Raw genomic sequence first — 21,246 nt, forward strand, 5'->3', positions numbered from 1 at the left:
AGGGAGAAAGATAGGGACTGACAGGGAAAGGAACAAGAAGAGCCAAGGGGGTTGAGTTTAGACAAGAGTTCTGAAAGCTACAATAAGGTAGAGTTAAGGTCAAACCGAAGTAGGGAGGATGGATTGGGAGAAGATGGAAGGGTGAAAGAACTAGGTTTTCAGATAAACATGAAGAATGAATGACACAGAGGATGGGCTAGAAAGATGGGAGGTCATAAGACAGAGCAATTGCACAGCGATGACTGAGGACGTGTGGGGATGTCACAGGCATTGAAGAAATTCTGAACGTCGTGATTAAATGTTTGAAAGGACATTAGTGTAAATACTGAATTACCCAATGATGAGGTCAGGGTTTGAGGTAAAGAGGAAGTTTGGAGTCAGATAATAACCTCTTTTTAAACAATGGGGACTGGTCTAGAAGCTAGTAGATGTCTGCAGTAAGAATTTGAATAGAGCCATACAGAAAGCTGCAACTATTGGCATTGTTTTTTTTTTTTATCAACAAACCATTTATTTGTCTTGGCAAAGGATCTCCTTTGTTGGCTGGAAGATCTTGGGCAGTCCTGTCACCTTCAAATGGAAATGGATCCCTGCACCTACATATACTTAGAAAACCAGAAATTAACATTATCTGCATCATATTTTTATCTATTTCGTTAAACATTTCCTAAATGGCATTTAATTTGTTTTGATGGGGAGTTTGACACCTCTAGCTTTAGGCCTCTGAGTTCGCTCCTTCTTCCTTATTAAATAAGTCTAATATTAGCTCCTTATCTTGGCATTCAAGCCCCTTTGTAATATGGCCCCACATTACCTTTCTCTTATCTCATACTACCTCGATTCCAGCTTGCCTGCCAACAGCCTCCCAGTTTTCATAGTTAAAATATTTCCAAAATTAAAATGGAAATTCTCCTTTGCCAACATGGCCAGCCCATTCAGAAAATGTGATTTATAATATCTTACTAAAAATAAAGTAGATAGAACAGCGAAGGCACAGGAGTGCTGACACTAAAGCCAACTTCCCCTTTCCTCAAAATCCTTGTCTAATTAATAATCATTTCAATGTCTATATAAAGTTTGTGATCAAAGAATTTTTGTAAAGCAGTAGAAACTAAATGAAACTAGATGTCCCTTATTATGCTGTAGCAATACACTTGATAGTGTATTGAACTCTAATAACAACAATAATAATAAATATCATTATTTACTATAATAAACAACAACAATAATAATAATAACAAGACAGCACTTTCATATTTACTGTGAGATAATTAGTGTGAATATTTTTTATTCCCATATTACAAAGGAGGAAACTGAGGCATGAAAGATGAAGTAACTTGTCCAAAGTCACATAGCTATTAAGTCAAAGATGCGTGACTTGAATTCAAATCCTTTGACTCAAAGTCCATTGCATTCTCCTATTTCAAAGAAAATATAGTCATTTGGATGTTTAGTCAAGTAAGGAAAACAGAATGAAGAGGTACCTGGATCAAGTGGACAGTGTGTTGGTCTCAAAGATAATCAGACTTGACTTCAAATCCCAACACTAGTTGTGTGGCCATGAGCAAAAGACTCCACCTCTATGAACCTCTGTTTTCTCATTTGGCAGGAATGAGAGCTATCATGGCTTAAGTGGGTAGAGTAATGTTGTCAGATTAAAGAAATCCTGACCCTGGAACTTACTAGCCATATATGATCATGGGCAAATAAATCCATCCCTCTGATCCCCAAATTACTCATTTGTAAAATGGGTATAATCATAGCTCCCTTCTCCAGAATTGTTGGGATATTCAAATGACAGCACATTTGTAAAATATTTGATAAACGCCAAGTCCCTCTTCATGTGAGCATCATCTATTTTTCTCATTGCCTCTCCTGTGTCTGAGTCTGATCTTGTAACAGAGGCTTCTAGCAGCTGATAGAAATCACTTACTTTTAATTTCAGGCAGGTGATGTTGGCCAGTTGCAGATTTGGCTGAATGTCAAAATAAAGGGCTCAGATTGGAGGAGCAAGGGGAAGGTTTCCAGGAAGGAGGGTGGAAGTGAAAGGATGAGGTTTCCTCCCGGCTGACGTGTCTACCCAGGCCTACAGAGACAGACATCTGTGACTCCTGCAATATCAATTTTCACTGATAACACTTTTTTGAGGGTGAGGTGCTATTGCTCTTGACATACGAACTGCCTCTCCAAAATGAGCATGGATTCATAGCAATCTCTGAGTAAACCAGGCCTGTGTTGGCAGGACTGACATGCCCAAAGGATCTCAGCTCTTTCCAATTTTTTCTAGGTTTTATATAATAAGGAAGATCTTGCTCTGTGGGGGGCAGCCCTGATTCAAAGGCGTTCAGCTTTGTTTTAGGCAAGAAGATGGGCCTGAATCTGTAAAGAGAAAACCTTGATTTCTATTCCCACTCCAAACTCTTCTTAACTATGTGAGCTGGGCAAGTCTTACTCTCGGCCTCATTTTCCTTATGTGTAAAATATTGATCATAATGGTATTTGCAAGGTTGTGATTATCAAATGAAATTAATGTCAAGTGCTTTGATAATGTGAAAGTTTACATAAATTCTAGCTGTGAAAATGATATTATTTAGAGGGAAGCTCCCTCTTCCCTCCTGAACTTCCCATCTTTACTCTGTACCCCAGTTCTGTGATGATGGACTCAGGAATAATCAAACTCCTCCATCATCTTGTGCTTTGAACTTCTTTGTAAAACCTTCTAATTTAGGCAGACTAGAGCTCAAGAAAGTCATAAGAGAGAGAGAATATGATGGTGAACAAAAAGGCTTCGGTCCTAGGATCCTGTCTGTGTCACCGGCTCTAGTGTCAGACTTATTTTGTGATCTTGGACATTTCTTTTAACCGTTCTAAAAGATTCTGATATATGTAACTTGGGAATGGTGGACTCATTCATCTATATCTTGAGCTACAGAAAGCACCTTATGTTCCAGTTAATGGCATTTGTTGGATACTACTGCATATTCAGTTCCAGTGGGATATCGTGCCTTTCTCCTAGACTCTAGCCCCCCCCCCCCATTACTATCCTAAGATACTAGGATCATTAGTATAGAGGCAGAAGGGACCTCGCAGGCCACCTTGGCCAACTTGCTCTTCATTTTATAGATGATAGGATATCCTAGGAGGTTCAGTGACTTGGCCAACATGACCCAGGTAATGAACATCAAAGTAAGGGTTTGAATCCAGAGACTGACTTAAAAGTCATTGTTCTTCTGATACAAGGCTGACTTGTAATTTGAAGTCACATCATTATTTACCCAGAATTATTTCAATAGATAATCCCTGCCTCTAATAGCTTCCCTTCCCATTCTACCCTTCATACAATGCTAAACTAATCTTAGGTTTAAAAGTCTTTCAGATTTACAGAAAAGGTCTCACCACTTCTTCTCTCAAAAATCCTGAGTATTTTCCTGTTGCTTTGGGGATCAGATCTGAGCTCTCTGGTCTAATAGTCGATTCCCTCCATAGGCTGGCTCTTTTCTACATTTCCAGCATTACCTTTCACATCTTGAGGTTTCAGCCAAAGTAGATTCTTCTTTGCCCTTCAAATAGACATTGCCTCCTAGTTTGGGTTTTTAATCTCTCACATGAGTATAATATTCCCTCTTTCTTTTTTTCTCTAATTTTTGATAATATTGTGAAGACAAACTCAATAATATCTACTTTTTGAAACCATATTTTATGTCTCAGTCTTCCCCCTTGGACCTCAAAGAATTACTTTATAGATCTTTAGTGCAATCGTTATCTGTGTGTTCGTACTCAATCTGCTCATCCTAGACGATAAATCTCATGAGAATACACATTCTTATCTTACCTTTTTATTCCTCCATGCACCTAATACAGTGCTCTGCTCACAGTAGGTGCAAAATGAGTGTAAGTTGACAAAATGAAAAATAAGTAGATGATGATATCAGGAAGCATGTCTTTGGTGAGCTAATATTTATGTTGTCTGAATCTCTTAATATCTTAGAAGGAAATATGACTTCTATTTGAGCATTGTGATTAAAACTTTATGCCCAGTTAAAGTGAAAGAAACCCTAATTTTAATTCCTGTGATACATACATTGCAGTGGTATCTCTGCATTGTGTAGTGCCCTCGTGTTCTAGGGTAGTCTATTAAAAATTATATTTGGCTTGCATAGTCTACTGGAAAGCTTTTGGATAATCTGAATTCTTGACTGAAACAGACACTTATTAACTTATAGAATATTATTGGGGGGAAGCTAAATTTTAGGAGACTTGGGTCCAATCTTAACCTAAAACTCACTAGTTATTACTAGGTTACTCTGAGGAACTCATCAATCCTTAGATTCATTCAAAAAAAAGTTTTTCCAGGGATACTTTCTTTAAGTTTCAGAGGAGGTGCTAAGCTACTGCAGAATGAAATTTCTTTTCTGGACTTTTCCTACACTTGTGGACTCATTCTAGTATAAACAAACCCATCCCCTCCTACAAAAGACCTTATTTTTAGGTCTGCTGTGATGAAACTTTGTAAACCTTAAAGCATTATTTTTTTAATTAAAATATGATTGATGTCATAATTATTATTAATAATTTTGTGATTATATATGTTCAGTCTGTTTCGTTTATAAGATTGTCTGGCACATAGCACATATCTTACAAATGCTCATTGATTTGTGAGATGAGATCTGAAGAACAAGCTCTTTTCTCTTTGTGCAAATCAATTTCAATGTCACAAATCTTATATTGTCACAAATTTTGTATGATGACTCATTGAAATCCATGTTACATCTCTTACATTTTTCTTTTCTTTTTTTTCTCTCATTTTCTTTTGATCTTATTTTATAGTTTTTGTTCCTTTTTTTGTTTTTCTCTCTAGCATTCATTCTGTGGCCTTGATGACTCCAGTGAGCCAAGAAATCGGGTTGGTATCCTCTTCTATTTGTGGAAAGTCTTTTTTAAAGGTCTTTAAAAAGCATTTTGTGCTTGGCTATTTCTATTCATTTTACAATTATTAAAAAGCTGACAGTATTATGTAAAGTGAAATTATAGGTGCCTATGAAAATGTGGCGTAGATATTTCCCAAGATGGATGGGGAATTTCTCCATTTGGAATAGAATGGTCAAAAGGTCATTTATAACAAAAAAAAATTGTTAGCCTGGTATATGTAATATGCTTTTCAATATTAAAATTTGACATCTTTGGTCAAGTGTATTATTTTCTTTGTCACAATAGTAAATCTAGGTCCATAGAAAGAAAATAATATTCTTTTTCCTAGTTGCAGTAGGAATTTCATTTTCTTAGCTGTATGACCTGAAACAAGTCCTTCTTTTGTGTCTTAATTTTCTCATCTGCAAATAGGCATAATAGCACGATATTGAAGGAGAAAACACTTTGGAAAATTATAAAATGCCAACTTGTTTCTATCATTTGTTTCATTTGATATTTCTATGGATCTGTGAGCTTCAATAGTGCAGATCTTAGCCCATTCTGATTGTCCATCATATGGAGCTTCTGGTCATGTCCTATCATAATTGGACATAGGACGCTTTGTTCTAAATATCTTTCTAATGTGTGGGTGCCAATGGAACATGAAGGTTTTTCATCAGTTTACAGTCATTCTTGCTATGTTTGAAGATTCATATATTGCTCATATATTTCTCTGATGACGTCCTTTATATTCCTTCAAAGTGACTTTAATGTGCTAAATGCCTCTCCATTTCTACTATGGCCACTAGTAGCTACAGCATGCTTTTACCATTCCTGCCATTTAATATCACAAATGAATCCAATTCACGTTTGCTATCCCGGGTTTGTTACGTGAAATCAACATTGTTCTCCGTTTTGCACAGGATCGAAAAAGAGCTTATGGAGCGAACGCCTAAGTGTTACTGCAGCTCAGCCCCCTCATCCAAAGACAAAGCCCTTCAGCGTCAACCCCTTCAAGCAGTGAATGAATGTCGACTGGACACAGCTTTAAAGTGACGAATTTTGGTGATGAAACTGTACATGCCGCCTTTCAAACTGTAAGATGGACATTGCAAGTGGGGATTTTATAATGATAAGCAGCATTTTTATACCAGACTACGTCATATGTCACCCTTCATCAACATAAAAAATGAACTGAATAAAGAAAACTTAAGTGCAATTACAAGGGATGAAGGGAATGAGAAACGGTCTACCAAGAGAAGTCCCTGCATTATTGGTCTCCACCCTGCATGCTTCCACCAATGTGCTCTGCAGTTTCACCACTGGACACAAACTCTCTGAAATCTGTATATATTTATCAATGACTAGCTAATTGTTAACAATGAAGTCTAGAGGAATTCTTTGAAGAGGACTCCAAAAATGAAAATTACATTTGAGACCCCCCAATTAACAAATTTTCAATCACGCAGGTGCCTCTGGATCTAGTTCCTGGGAAAGCCAAGTCAAAACTCTGGTAGAAACAGAGAGGGTGGTAAACAGGTTGGTTTATGATGCTTTTGGGGAGCAACTGGTTGCAGGGACCTCCAGATGTCATTTTCAATCAGAGTTTACCATGACTATGCAAAGGCTATGTCAGTGATGCAAGGGACAGTCTCTTTAGAGCCAGGGAAAATGTTGAAAAAAGCAACACTGGAGCATTGTGATAGATGGAGGAGGTGGAAGGGAGATAATATGTAATATTTTTCTATTACATCTATGCCTCCTTCAAGATTCAAAGTAGATTTGAAGGGGAGGGGGGGAAGAGTTGCATCAGAGGTTGAGCTAAAGAATAAAAGGTCAAGTGAGGAGATCAAGCAAAGGATTAAAAATTTAACTAAATGTTTATGACAAAAAACAGCCTTCTGTCTTCAGTACAATTCACTCTATCATAAATAAACTCAAATCAATAAAATATCTATTAATCAAGCAATGGATATTCAAGCATGAAAAATGAAACCATCCCTGTCCTCAAGGAACTTACAATCCAGTAGTGTGGATATGATATATATACACTGTGTCAAATGTAGAAAGAAAAGAGATGAGAAGGACAAGGACAAAACTTTAAAGAACACACTTAGGGACTCAGATGAAATAGATCATAAATATTGAGAAATTATGTCTCATGTTGCTTGCTAAAGGTTAGAAAGTAGCCCAGAGACATACCACGAATGAATCTGAATGTCTTAAAGTAGTCAGAAGCTTCAGAAGAAGGATTGTGTTGTGGATGGATGTGAGAAGGTAGAAAAGGATGAGTGCAAGAAAGCATTCTCAGAGAAGATTTTTCTTCTAACACTATTGGTGAGGGTGGGAAAGGCAGCCATAGCAATGAGAACACATGAGACAAAGAAACATTTTCCAAGCGAAGAGATAGGAAAGAGTCAGATGTTAGCAAATTCAGGGAACAGTCTCTGATGATCATCAGCCACTTTTTGAACCTTGACTCTGTTTTGTGTGATATTGGGCACATCACTTCACCTTTCTGGGCTTCAGCTTTCTCTTCTATAAAAGATGATGGTGGAAGAACACAAGATGGTATCCTCAATCCTTTAAGCGCTTGGGGGAAAAAAAGACCAAAAAAAATCAAGGCAAAAAACTAGTGATGTTGGAAGGTTTTGATCATAAGGGAGAAAACAATGCAGAAATCTTCAGAGGTAAAGGATGTGACCTCCTATGAAAAACAGCTTTATGGAAGATGTCAGGAAGCCAATATTTGTACCCTAACGAGTCAAGGAAAGAAAATCCCAACAATTATTGAAAACTTATCATTCAGCCTCACAGAAACATCAACAGTATCCGTGTAGGAGAGGGTTGAAACAAGCCTAGGCAATAAAATATTTTAGTGGTTTCAAAGTAAATGATTATTCACGAAACTAGGGGTCACACATACATAAATATACAAACATACAGAAATTCCAACATAAGTGCACTTTTTAATCACAGACCTCAGTGGGAAAACTGAGGGAAACCAATGTCTTTGTTGGAAAATCACACCCAGGACGCCTGAAGGACATACTGGGAAAAGCAGTGAGTGAAAATAAACTTTGATTGTGTATTTCAGAAGCTGAGGGATCAAAAGGGCTTTATTGAGTCAAACTCTGTCTGTAAACCTTAGGGAAGGAAAAAAAAAGCACAATTATTGTATCAGAAACTGATTTTCCCTAATATCTCAACATCATATGGGCACTATCAGGGTGCATGATGACCTCCTGGGGAAAAAAAGCAGGAAACAGGAAGCAGGTTTGTAACCATCCTTTTTTGTTCTTCCTAATAATAAGTGGGCTTAAGGCATGCAAGTTTAGTCTTGTTTTTTAAAGGCATAAGTGACCATTCTCTACAGTTTATTGGATCATCTGAACCCTTGGATTTCATGGCCTTAATGACTGGTCTCTACTCTCCTGACCCATTTTTTTCTTTCTCATTATTCACCATTCACTCATTAAGCATTTAAGTGTGCCCATGGCAGGTGACACATTGTACTTGTACTGGGTGAAGATGCTGGGTTTAGGTAAGATGTCCTCCCACTCCTCTTGGAACTTGCTCCTAAATATCAGCTCGCATGGCACTTTGCTCTTGCTGTTATGCATACATACATATATACACATACACTATATATTTAAATATACATAGAGAGACATATATAGTGTATGTGTATATATGTGTATGCAGGCACACATACACACATATATGTGTATATGTATGTAGTAGTGGGAACAGAGAGTAGACAACCGCTATGTCTAGAGAAGCTGGTATATACAAAACAGCAAAGGAGAGGGGGAGAGGTTGTCAGGTTGCAGAGACAAACTAGGGCCAGGTTAGGGAGAGCCTTACAGGCCCTGCTAAGCAATCTGTACTTTACTCTTTAGGTTTTCCAGAGGAGCACTTAAGTAGGGGAAGCAATGCATATATTGAAAGCTTCATTTTATATCTTTGTGCATATGTTCACATCTTTACTAAAATAAATAATGCATACTGCCAGAAGCTCCACTTGAACTTTTTTTCATGAACTTAGGTTTTCTAGGGCAACTAGAAGCTTCCTTGCAATCTGAGACCTTTGGTAAATTAGCCAGAATTGCTTAATTCCGTTTGGGGTGTGGAATGAAAGTCCAGCGTCCTGAGCTCACATTGGGTCAATTCTCCCTTTGCATGAAAAATTTCTGCTCTCAACTCTCGATGTGATTAGCCATCTGGAGAGTGTTCCTTGTCCTCCATCCCTACAGAGTACAAAACCTGACCTTCAGCATATGCAGATACTGTAGTATCTTAAGTGAGCTAGCTGTAAGAAATTTCATGTCTTGTCATGGGGAGAAAAAGCAGTGAAAAAGAGACAAGAGAAACTGGTGCTGTTATGTTTTAGAGATTTTATCAATTGGCATTATTACTTAGTGGCTAATATGTTATATTTATAAGTATATAAATTATTAATGTTATTTTTGATGATTTCTTAGCAAATTAAAGGTGCATATTTTTCTTTTTTTTTCCTGAGGAAATTGTACAGTGGTGCAGAAAAAACAATGGACTAGAAGGAGAGATCTGGGATGTAATGGTCATTGTGGTGCTAATAACTGGTGAATTTGGGGCACCTGAATTCCCTCCTTTGGGTTAGACTTTCCTCCCCTGAAAAATCAGGGTTTTTAATTGAACTCTAAGGTCTCTTTCAGATCTGAGATTCCATCACAAAGTGATTTGAAAATTATGAGTATTTACATAGGCATGTTGAGCACAGGAGGTAGGAAGGTGGCCTCTGGGCCCAGACTGTTCCTTCTGGCCTATATGGGCTGTGTGATTCTGGGTAAAGTCAAGGCATTTAACCTTTAGGTAATCTAGGCAATTCTCTAAGTCCATAAATTGTAAGACAATGCCAACCTGAATTAGCAAAGGAAGTTTCCTTGTCCCAGAGGAGTGGATATCAGTGAAATCACAGGTGCAGGATCTGATCCCCCACATAAATTCTCCTAATTCCAAATAATTTTGACCATGAATATGTGATGTTTATGCTTAAATATTTTTTTAAAAAAATTTGTATTCTTTTTGATATGGCATTCTCTCCAGTAATGCGGATCTCAACCCATTCTGAATTCTCATCCATGTGTTTTTGTATCATATCATCTCTTCTCTTTAACATCACAAACAAACAAACAAAAAACCTATTCATAAAAACAAGAGTGCTTTCTAGGACCTTTTAACCTTTTGTAGGAAATTAGAATAATTTTCTGGTTATCCATATGGGGAAGAATACAATGGGATCATCAATTTCTTTTTTCTAGATATTATACTTTTCTTAAAGAAGCCTGAGGTTGCCTAGGTCTGGTTCTGACTGCTATTTTTCACTGATGGCTCACATTGAGTTTACAGTAAGTGAAGATCTCTGAGATTCGTTTTTGCATATGTACTGCTATCCAGCCACATCTGTCATATCTTAAACTTGTGAAGTTCACTTTTAAAAAGTCATCTAGGTTTTATCCAAGTCACATTAAGCCTTATAAATCCAGAGGTAGATCCATGAATCTTGGTACTAAAGCTTTTCTAATAAGTTTTCATCGAACCATTAACAATTTCTCTATGATTATGGCTATTTAATGTGTTCCAAAGTCATACAAATATACTGTCTTCTTCCCCATGTCTCTCCACTTTAGTACGAGAGACTTTATAACATGCTTTGCTAAACAGATAAACTAGAATTATAGAATTTCCCTAACTTGCTACTCTTAGAATTCTTTCTATAAGTTTAATGTATTGATTACAATATAAATCCTCTTTCTCCCCAAATCAAATTTTATACACAACTTCTTGTATAGAGTACAATCCCAGTTAAGGAACAGAATTGGGGATGTTCAGCCTGAGGAATAGAATGTTCAGGGGATATTTGAAGAGCTGAGAATACAGGACAAGAATATGATCTATCATGATACATCAGAAGTTGTATGCAATGTCTGGAGTTTTCCTGACAAGATACCTTGCTACAGGTGTCTCCAGGTGCCTGATGATTAAGTATTATGAGACAAGCTCAAAGTTTGCCTCTATAGTTTAGACTGTAAACATATGAGTAATGATATTGTTGAAAAAAGTTAAGGAGCCTAATTTTCTCAGGCAGAGTTGGAGACTCAGTGAAGATATGCCTTGATCTATCTTGCCCCAAAAGATAAATAGTCAGAAATAAGTCTAGTGTTGGGGCAAAGATGTGTTGTAGAGGAAAACATCCAAAATAAAGTAGGAAACAAAGACAGAGATGAGGAAAACCACTTTATATTAATCTATTAAAATATTTCCCCAGGTGAATCGATTCCTATTTAATTCTTAATCTCATATTTTGTTCAATGTATACACATTTCTGTTTTCAAAGACATCTTTTCAGGGATGCAGCAGCCCACGTGCTCAGATGACATAATTGAACCAGAGCAATTGAAGAAATGCCAAATTAGCAAAGAAGTGGACGCTAGAAATATTAGACAATATCAGAAATGCCAAAATGTGTATTCATTGAAATTGTATTCTTCATAGTTTATCCTTCTATTATACTTTGAGTGCCTTTTTAAATTGAAATTATGTCCCACAATTCTCCATTCCCACTCTGTCTTCCTTTAGCAGTGAGCCTAGTGGTCCTTAACCAGTAAGCAGTAAATGATGTTCAATTCTTTGCTGTTGGTGACATGACTGTTTCTTTATTTTTTTTGTTATTACATATTTATTGTTTTGTCACATTCGTTTCCTGAATTTATCCCTTCCTTTTCCCTAACTCAGCAAGACACCTCTTAAAACAAAGAATTTAAAATGAAAGCATGTGTGTGTATATGTAGACACACACAGAGCTTAGCAAAACCAGACTACACAAAACCATGACTGACAATATATGAATTATTATCACACCAATAATCCCCCACCTACATAATAAAGACATAATAGTTCATCAAACTAGAGCTGGAAAAGACCTCAGATATAATTGGGTCTAATCTCTCATTTTTAACATTAGAAAATTGAGCCCCAGAGAGGTCATCACTTGGCCAGGGTCACCCATGTAGTAAACATCAGAGATAGAAGCATTTTCTCATCTCACCATTGTTCTTTCCCCTTTCATAGTCACGCTCATTGTTTATATTATTGTTGTTTTTCCCTTATTCTTCTTGCCTCATTCTGCATCAGTTCATATAAATAACTTCCTGGTTATTTTCTAAGTTTCTATTTGTCATTTTGGGGGGTGATTTAATAATATCTCATGACATTTATGTGCAATGTCTGTAGCCATTCCTCAGTTGAGGAGCACCTACTTTTTTCTAACTCATTACAACTACAAAATGTACTGTAATTAGTGTTTTGGTATGTGTGTAACCATGTATTGTTTATATATAGACAAGGAGGACATGACTTGATCAATGATGTCTTTGATCCATGTATTTGACAAACATTGTATAAACCCTTTCTGTTTGCAATTCATTGTATGCCAAGTTCCAAGGGAGAGAAAAAAGATAAATAAAAGAGAGGGCTTCTGGATTTATGTAGCTTACAACCTCAGCAGGAAAGGGGGGTGGCAGAATCACAAAACTTGAGAATCGGAAATGACCTCACTTAGTCCAAATCGTACATGAATGGAATCCTTACTTTAACAAAATTTATCAAGTCTCATAATGTAATAGAAAGACAAGAAGAGAAATTGATCTTTTCTGGTTGTAATTGGGAAGATTCATGAGGGAAATGCTATTAGAGCTGGGTTTTGAAAGCTGGGTGGGATGCTGGAGAATGGATGTGGGTGGTGACCACAGGTGAGAAGGCAGAAGTATTCAGGACCCATTTGAGGACAGCAAGCAATGTGGTTTGGGTGCAGTGAAGAATATAAATGGGTAAGTCGTGTAATTCTGCATGTTGATTTTTATATGAAAATTTCCACCTTTCAGAATGATGTTCTAAGCCATTTATAGATACCCAGATCCCAAACTGACAGCTGAGGCCAACCCTGGGCAGGTTTGTCGGGTAGATGTAATGCTGTTTATGTCGTACTCTGTTCCCCTGGCATATCCATTGACTTTCTCTTGAGCTCTTCTCCTGAGCCTTCCCCAACTTAAAAAGAGAAGAGAGATGAGACTCCCAACCCTGACATTAACAGAACAATAGGTGATCATTTAGATTCCCATCCCTGCTTTCAGCTTTCTATCCTTGAGTCCCCACTCCATGTGGAATCAGGGACCCAGGTTCTAAATTTGGCTCTGTGACTTTGGGCAACTCGCTTCTCTGGCCTCATTTGCCTCATCCAAGGCTCTTTCTCAGTCTAGAAATTTATATTTGACATTTTCTTCTAGATCTAACATTCTATGGTCTGATTCTAAATGTAGCAACTGGTTCCCTGAAAATTGAGAACATTGGCTGTGGATCCTCTTGCCTTTTTTCTGACATTTGATGTTGTGTGTAATCATTTATTCAAATCATAGCTCAAACTCCTTTTCTGTACAATATTATCTATTACCAGACCATGTAAGGGCCACCGATGCAATAACAAAAACCCATTAGGGCTTAAAAGTAATGTGAATAAAAATGGAATGCATTAGTAGAGTCATTTCCATTACACCCACACAAGTAGATGAAAGTTCTTCTGGGCTCTAGGAAGATGATAATATAAGCCCCAAATGCTCTCAGATAACCCTTCAAGCTTCTAGGACTTTAACTAGTAAAGTTTTGTGTTATCTGCTTCCTGGAATTCTGTGGGAAGAATTCTTGAAGGAAGAATGGGTCTGCTGACCTCATATGGTATCAGAGTTTATGAAATCCTCTCAATTTGTCCCCATCATGATTTTTATGATATTCTAGGGATCAGGGACACTATGAGTGTACTGTTGCATGGCCTCCATCTTCTATATTCTAATTGCAGCTGCAACCAGAATATTGCATGTCTATTTCTATTTTCCAGCACTTTAGCAGCCTCACTTTTTATTTTTGCCTCCTTTTGATGCACCTTAACTTTTCCTGGCCCCTTTCTAAGTTCAAATTATAAGAGACAAATCTTAAATTAGACACGACATGACATTCTGCCTTTCTGGAGATTCTTTCAGTGAATCACATCTTCTTTTCCTTGTTATTTTGGGAATTTGAAGATATACTAGAGAGGATCTATTATAAGTAACCTCTTTCTCTGTTCTCTGTGGATCCCATTTTTCTCACCTATAAAACCCAGGGGTTAAACTAAGAGCCACTAGGATTCCTTCTTGCTCTAAATCTCTAACTCTGTGATCAATAGGAAAGAGGTCATAAGAGGTAGAACAACAATCTATGGTATTTTGGGAATAGCTACCGAGCCCCATGTTTCCCAAATCTTTTCAAATAGGAAGTGGCTATTTGTTCCACCCAAAGGGGAGCCTTGATCTAAGGAATTAAGATATCTTAATAAAAGGCCTTTTTGCTCTGATTTCATCAGAAGAAAAATTATGAGATTTTCCCCCTAAAGACCCAACTTCATTTAGTAGTAGAAATTAGTGCCCAAGTCACTGAACCACATGGACACTCAACTTCTCTGCCTATAAAATGGGGATAATAATTACACTAACAGCCTCATGGGAGGATGCTCACTCTCAGTTGAAAAAATATTTGTCATGAAAAACCAAGGGCAGCATGCTTCTAACTTCTAATCCCTACAAGCTTGAATGGCTTCCCTTTAACTCCTCCCTGTCCATGCTTTGAAACAAAATCAAAGTATCTTACCTCTTGCCTCTCAGGGGCAGCACGGTTAAGTTTTGATTCTCTCTAGCTCTGTCTATAGTTCAATTGAACCACTTAATTCTCCATGAATTCATTAGACATTCACAATGTGCCAGAAGCTGGGAATACAAACTCAAAAGGGAAGTGAAGGGATGCCATTCTCATTGGGGATGAACTTCTTAAAACATATCTTGGAGAATGTGGAGAACTTACTGGTTTCAGCAGAGAAGGAAGTCCTAGAACTTAGAGGCATTGTGGTATATTGGAAAGTGCACATGATTTTGCAATCAGTCACTTCCTGTCAGTCTCAGTTTCTTCATCTATAAAATGGGACTAATATACCTACCTCAAAGGGCTTGTGAGGACAGTCCCTTGTAATACTTAAGGGCCATTTATAAATCCAAAGTCTGATTTTCTTGTTACAAAGTATAATGAATTCATGCTATGAATGGGCTTTGTCATTTGTATTGCAAACAACAAAATTCTACATAACTATGGGATATTATTGTTCTCTGTTGAGAGATGAAAAAAAACCACATCTTATAAACTAAGAATGTTAGCTTCCCCCCTTCTGTATCTACTAGGCCATTTGGTTTGTAATCTAGAGGGTTATTCCTTCTGCCTGTTGTTTTTAGTGACTTTTGCTGTAAACTATTGGGCTGTAAAAGGAGAGGCCTTCATTCATATTTTATGGCTTTTGCTCAATGAAACGTAAGTTCACTCATAAATATTCAACATGCTATTTCAGTCAACAAAGAGTCAACTAAGAACTAAGAGTTTGGAGGAGATACCAAGCACTCTTTAAGAGAAACAAATTTGTTGGCAATTTCCTGGATATTGCTCCGAGTTTGGACCTAAGAATTATTTCTGGGATGGATGCTTCAGCACATGGAGGGAAGGAAAGAAAGTTCTGTTATCATGTCAAAGCGCCAACTGAAGACAAATTTGACACTATGAATCTTAATGTTAAAATCGACACTTCCTGGGTCTTCCAGGATGCAGAGGATACCGATAATGCACACAGTGGTCTTTCTGAAGGAGCAAAGAGCAGTGAAGAAGATGCTGGAAGTCTTAAAAAACAACTGGAAACGTCGGAACAAAAGTTGAGAACAGCTGTCGAGAAGCATGTGAGATCAGAGTCTCGGCTTAGAAATAGGTAAATATGCTATTTTGATTTGGTTTTTTTAGAAATTTAACCAAAAACCAGCTTTTTTGTATTATAACTTCAAAAACATATTACCTAGTATAAATTATAGAATGCAAAGGTTATGCCTGATGGTTAATTTTCTGGTACATAGAGAAATGGTGGTGATATGAATACTTCCATGCATGGGAAAGAAGAAATGCAAAATGGGCATGCTCTGCAGTGACCACTAGATGCTTGGGATGGATAGGATCACAGACTTTCAGAGCAATATAGGATGTTAAATGACAAAACTGAAAATACCAAACCTTAGGACTGAAATATTAGCTTGGGGAGGGACCTTGGGATGTTGAGCATAGAATGTCTGAGACAGAAAAGATGTTAGACCCTAAAATATTAGTGCTGGAAGGGACTTGGGAACATAGCAAGTAGATTATAAGAGTTGTAAGGCACGTTAGAACATAGTGTTAGAATGAAAATCAATGTTAGAGATCCTCTAATTTTATCATTGTGCAGAGAAGGGGATTGAGATCCAAATTCCTTACTCACAGTCATGCAATGAGTTCACGGCAGAACTGAGACTCTAAGAAAGGCCATGTGATTCTTATCCTGTGTCCTTTGTAATATACCATGATGTCCCCTGCTTCACTGGAGGCATCTTTGGGCAGCAGATAGGGGGAAGGGAAGGAGAAGAAAATAAACATCTAGACAGTGCTTGCTGTGGGCCAAGAATGGGCTGAAAAATTTGCAAACAAATAGCATCTCATGTGATCCTCACAACTAACACGTGAGGTACGTGCAGCTCACCATTTTACAATGGAGGAAAGTATGTATTGCCAGAGCTGGAAGTTATTTGGCCAGGGTCAGGCAAACTGGGAAGTGTCAGCATCTGGACTGGAACTCAGTTCAGATGAGGACTCTATCCGTTGTACCACCAGCAGCTAAAGGGCTTAGAGAGCACTGGGTTTGGCGTCCAGGAAACCTCAGGCTCCGTGACTTTGTGCTCCTGGGTTTTATCCCTTTCACCCCAGCACTGGTGTGAGATCCAAATGAAACACCATATAAAAGAAGGCTTTGCAAACCTCAGAGTACCCTCAACATGAGGGTGGCGATAAGGATGATGCTGCTGACAGTGACAATGAGATTTCCTCTTTAGTATTATCTGTCCCCCAGACTGGAAACCTGGCTGCCTGATTCCCTTCCCCACCAGAGAGTGGCTAGGACAGCAGCACCAGCCAGAGAGAACCTGGCTTAGGGAAGGACTCCATCCAGCAGCATTTCTCTAGGTTCAAAGAGCCTGCTGTGCTCTGGGCAGGGCCAGATGAAGAAAGTGCAGCTCAAGCTCCAGCGGAGACCAAAGTGCTTATTGTATGATGGCAACATAATGAAAGGAAAATTATCAGTTATGAGTTTGGGACAGAGACAATTCTTGTAGAGAGATTTGAGATAATCTTGAGTGAGAAAAAGAAAGATGAATAGACATTGAGGGAAGAAAATGACAGCATGAGAGAATGGGGCGGTTCAGGATCTGTGCAACTATTAGGCTACATTATAAAACACCAATAGAAGCAACTAATCCAATCCTCATCATTTAAATGCCGTAGGATTGAAGAGTTGGAGCTTTCAGAGCAGAAGCTTCTTCAAAGGGTCAGTCATCTGAATGCCCAAGTGTACCAGGAAGAAAATGCCTATCTTCAAGCCAAAGAGAAACTCGAGGAGATTCAGGAAGAGCTGACAGATCTGGTAACTTCTCATCCTCTCCCCTCTGTATTTGTGTTACCTGGAAATTGAACAGAAGGCATTTTGAAAAGCTAGAGCTGGTGCAGAGAAAACGGTCCTGACCAAAGCTTCTGCCTTAGCTATGTTTATGTGATCTTAGACTTCATTTTACAGAGTATAAAATTAGGGATTTAGAATTGGGAGGAATCAAGGGCTATTTGGTCTAACTCACCTCAAGTTACAGATGGAGAAACTGAGGATCGCATTAGAGAACCGACTCCTCAGGATTATGAAGGTTGTATATGCAAGAGCAAAGGTTTCAACCCAAGTTATCTGATGCCAAATTCAGTGTCCCTATGTAGGTCACAATTCCTTCATCTATAAAATGAAAATTAGAATAGAATACTATTATACTAGATATTATCCTGGAATAAAATAGAAAGTTAGAATACTCTTTTTTACTCTAAAATTTTAGGTTAGTTGGGAGGAAGCATGGTTAATAGAAAGAACATTGGTTTTGAAGATAGAGAAATGAGGTTCGGAGCACATCATCTTAGGCAAGTGTTCTTAGGTTCCTTTCAGTTCCATTATTCTATACTCTGTTCTACATTCTCTTCTAAATTGGATATTATGAGTTCTAAGATTCTTCTAATATGTAAGAATTTTTGTACTGTGATCATTTTTGGAGCTCATATTTCATATTCAGTGTTGCAAATGTTCTGACATTCCATATTCTATATGTTCTCCAGCCTTTTCCAGGTCTACTATTCTGCACTCAAATGGCACTTCCAGCTCTGGCATTATAAGTTCTTCCCCAAGGACCCTTCCTGATCTGACATCAAATGTTTTAAGGTCCTTCTAGGTCGAACATTTTCTGTTCCATGGACCTTGGAGAAGCTCTGACTTTTTATGATCTCTCATTCTCTTCCATTTGTAACACTGGGTATCTCTTCTATTTCTGCTATTCTGCTATTCATGCTTCATGTTCCAGGGACCCTTCTAGCTATGGCATTCCATGTCAAAAAGAAGCAAAATTTTCTGAATGAGCTTACATTCTAATAGGGGAGGACAACTGTGAAGGTTTTCCTTGGAGGCAGCCTTAGTCTCAGTTGAAATAAATAATTACTCCAAAATCACAGCCAGCTGATAAAAGTTCAAACGTTTATTTCTCCTTCCAAATTAGCCCGGTTAGTTGAGGCCTATCTCTCTGCCGGGGCTCTTGCAGCTTTGTCCTTGGCTCCTGACTCTGCTTTCTTCAGCCTCCAGCTCAACTCCGACTCGTGGCTTCTCAATCTCCAACTGAGGCGAGTAGTCTCCTGTATCTCCCAGAGTGCTCTATTTATGCTACTTCTCTGAGAGTGGGATTGTGGGATATCTCCCAGCATGCTCTCTGGCCCTAAGGAAGGTGTGAATTCAGATATCTCTTTCTAGACCCTGAACTCCATTGAGTACTTAGATACTTATGAGCTCTCTAAAGGTGTGAACACAAGCATTGTTCTATCAGTTGTACTTAGTACCTAGTTCAAGTTCTGGCCCAAAATAACTCTTTCTAAGATTAAATCAACTCCAATGGCTTAACACTTTGTAAAGATTCCAACAGACAACGTCCTAACGGGAGCTGAAAGGGGTGGTGAGAGGTAAGCAAAGCACAGGAGCAGGGTGGCAAAGTTCTGGGAGTCAGATGCAGAGCTAATAGGGAATGAAGCATGGCTGGGGCCTGGACCCATTCCCAGATTTAGAGTTAGAAGTTTCAGAGAGTCTGATTTCTGTTCAATCTAAAGGAAAAAATACCTTTTAACAATTAGAAGCCTCCTCAAGTGGGAAACTGATGATTTCTCAGCACTGGTGATTTTAAAAAGTCAGAAGACCACTTGATAGTGATGTTTCAGAAGGAATTATTGTCAGAATTGATTTTCCTAAAGTTTCTTCCTTCAGGAGCTAGATGGCACAGTGGCTAGAGCGTTAGGTCTAGAGTCAATAAGACCTGGTCTCAGACACTTACTAGCTCTGGGACCCTGGGCAAATTATTTAATCCTGTTTGCCTCAGTTTCTTCATCTATAAGATGAGCTGGAGAAAGAAATGGTAAACCAGTTTAGTGTCTTTGCCTCCCAAAACCAAAAACCCCAAATGGGGTCACAAAGATCCAGACATAATTGAAATGACTAACAACAAAATTTTTTCCAACTTGGAAAATCTATGGCCTGGGTTTAAATCCCACATCTGATTATAATTAGCTGCTCATAACTGAACTTTTTGACCTCTAACTTTCTTCCTTTATAAAATAAAAATAATAGCCTGATCTATCTAAGCTTGCCAGATTGTTCCAAGGAAAATGTTTTGTAGATTTGAGTTGCCATTAATATTTTTTTATAGGTAGAAGAGACTGAAAGAGCTCGGCGGGCCCAAAGAGAAAAACTCCAGCAGTTTCAGGAGCAGTTGCACAGGAAAGATGAGGAAGTGCAGAACCTGCTTGCATCCTTTGAGCATTATAAGCAGAACCAAAGGCAGCAAATGGCCATGGTGAGAGAGCAGGAAGGCTTCCTCAAAGGTCAGGTGCTCCGGCTGGAGGAGGAAGCCCAACGGCTCCGGGAGGCCACAGTTTCCCTGATGACCGAGCTTGAGGCAGGGGGGAGCCAAGACTGGGATGCCCAGTCAGAACTCCCATTGGAGAAGTGCCGAGTTGAGCCTTGGTACATTGGGGAAGATCTGACCGAACTCTGGGCTTTCTTAGAAGCAGGTGAGTGCCAGGCTCGGAGACAACTGGCTGCTCTGCAGCAAAGCCTAATGGCCCTTCTTGCTAAAGAGGAGAGCAACAACCAAGAGAAGGAGAAAATCCTGCGTCAGCTCCAGGAGCATCGGGACACGGTGCTCCACCTCGTCATGAACAAGCTGGAGGATTTCCAAGGTCTAGGGCCAGAGTGGCCAAAGGAAGAGCCAGCTGATGGCCTGCAAGCTGAGCTGGGAGCCGAGGCAATAAGTGAGAGCAGACCTGGCACACCGCCCAAGAAGGGTGCCTATGTGGTAGGTAGATGTGAGCACAAATGTCTTTACTTAGAATGTTTTTTAGACATCTACTGGGAAGTCTCATTTCTGTAGTCAATATTATTTGGGGAAGGAAAAGAATAAACATTTTAAAGTAACTATTATGTGACAGTGATTGTGCTAAGAACTTTTATAATTTTTATTTGATCCTTAATTTGGAAGATAGGTGCTCTTACTATTCCCATTTTCCAGTTTAGGTAACTGAGACAGGCAGAGTTTAAGTAACATTTCCAGAGTCATATAGCAAATAAATGTCTGAAAGTAGATTTGAAGCAGGTCTTCTGGACTCCAGGCCCAGAAATTTTATCCACTATTACCCTGCTGCTGCCCAGGATATATGTGATATATGACTCCTGCTCTTTGGGGACTAAAAGTTTAGTTGGAGAAAATAACAGCAACAACAATGATGATAATAGCTGATTTTTACATAATAATTAAGGCTTATAATGAGCTTTATAACAATCCCATGAGGCAGGTACTGTAATACGTCCTAAAACTCATGCATCATAAGACGGTAGCTTATCCAGTCACATAGCTGTTAAATATCTCCAGTGGGCCTCTGACCCAGATCTTCCTTGCTCCAAGTGCAACCCTCTATCCCTATGTCCAATGTGACTGTACATGAAGCAAAGAACACAATGTCATATCAAAGTTCCTGCCCCACTGCATGTTGCAAACTGTGAGTTCTCTTAAGAAGCCAAAAGAAAGGGTGTTT

General features: G+C 38.5%; 2 protein-coding genes across 9 annotated transcripts in view; both read left to right on the forward strand.

The window, feature by feature from the left end:
- The window catches only part of JAKMIP1 (janus kinase and microtubule interacting protein 1), a 209,735-nt gene extending 201,161 nt beyond the window's left edge, over positions 1-8,574 (forward strand). For 3 of the 5 annotated variants that reach the window (XM_023506113.2, XM_031942708.1, XM_031942710.1), the window contains 2 exons: positions 4,859-4,903; positions 5,832-8,574. In XM_023506113.2, the coding sequence (XP_023361881.2) occupies positions 4,859-4,903; positions 5,832-5,864 (78 nt within the window). In that variant the 3' untranslated portion in view covers positions 5,865-8,574. Of the gene's footprint in view, positions 1-4,827; positions 4,904-5,831 lie in introns of all 5 variants that reach the window. The other 2 variants (XM_031942709.1, XM_031942711.1) reach the window with 2 other exon arrangements.
- Positions 8,083-21,246, forward strand: part of C6H4orf50 (chromosome 6 C4orf50 homolog) — a 141,093-nt gene continuing 127,929 nt past the window's right edge. For 3 of the 4 annotated variants that reach the window (XM_031942704.1, XM_031942706.1, XM_031942707.1), the window contains exons 1-3: positions 8,573-15,781; positions 17,374-17,512; positions 19,863-20,510. In XM_031942704.1, coding sequence (XP_031798564.1) covers positions 15,498-15,781; positions 17,374-17,512; positions 19,863-20,510 — 1,071 coding nt within the window. In that variant the 5' untranslated portion in view covers positions 8,573-15,497. Of the gene's footprint in view, positions 8,185-8,572; positions 15,782-17,373; positions 17,513-19,862; positions 20,511-21,246 lie in introns of those variants that run through there. The other variant, XM_031942705.1, reaches the window with a different exon arrangement.

This window comes from Sarcophilus harrisii, chromosome 6 (assembly GCF_902635505.1).
Source record: "Sarcophilus harrisii chromosome 6, mSarHar1.11, whole genome shotgun sequence".
In the NCBI taxonomy this organism is placed as follows: Eukaryota; Metazoa; Chordata; class Mammalia; order Dasyuromorphia; family Dasyuridae; genus Sarcophilus; species Sarcophilus harrisii.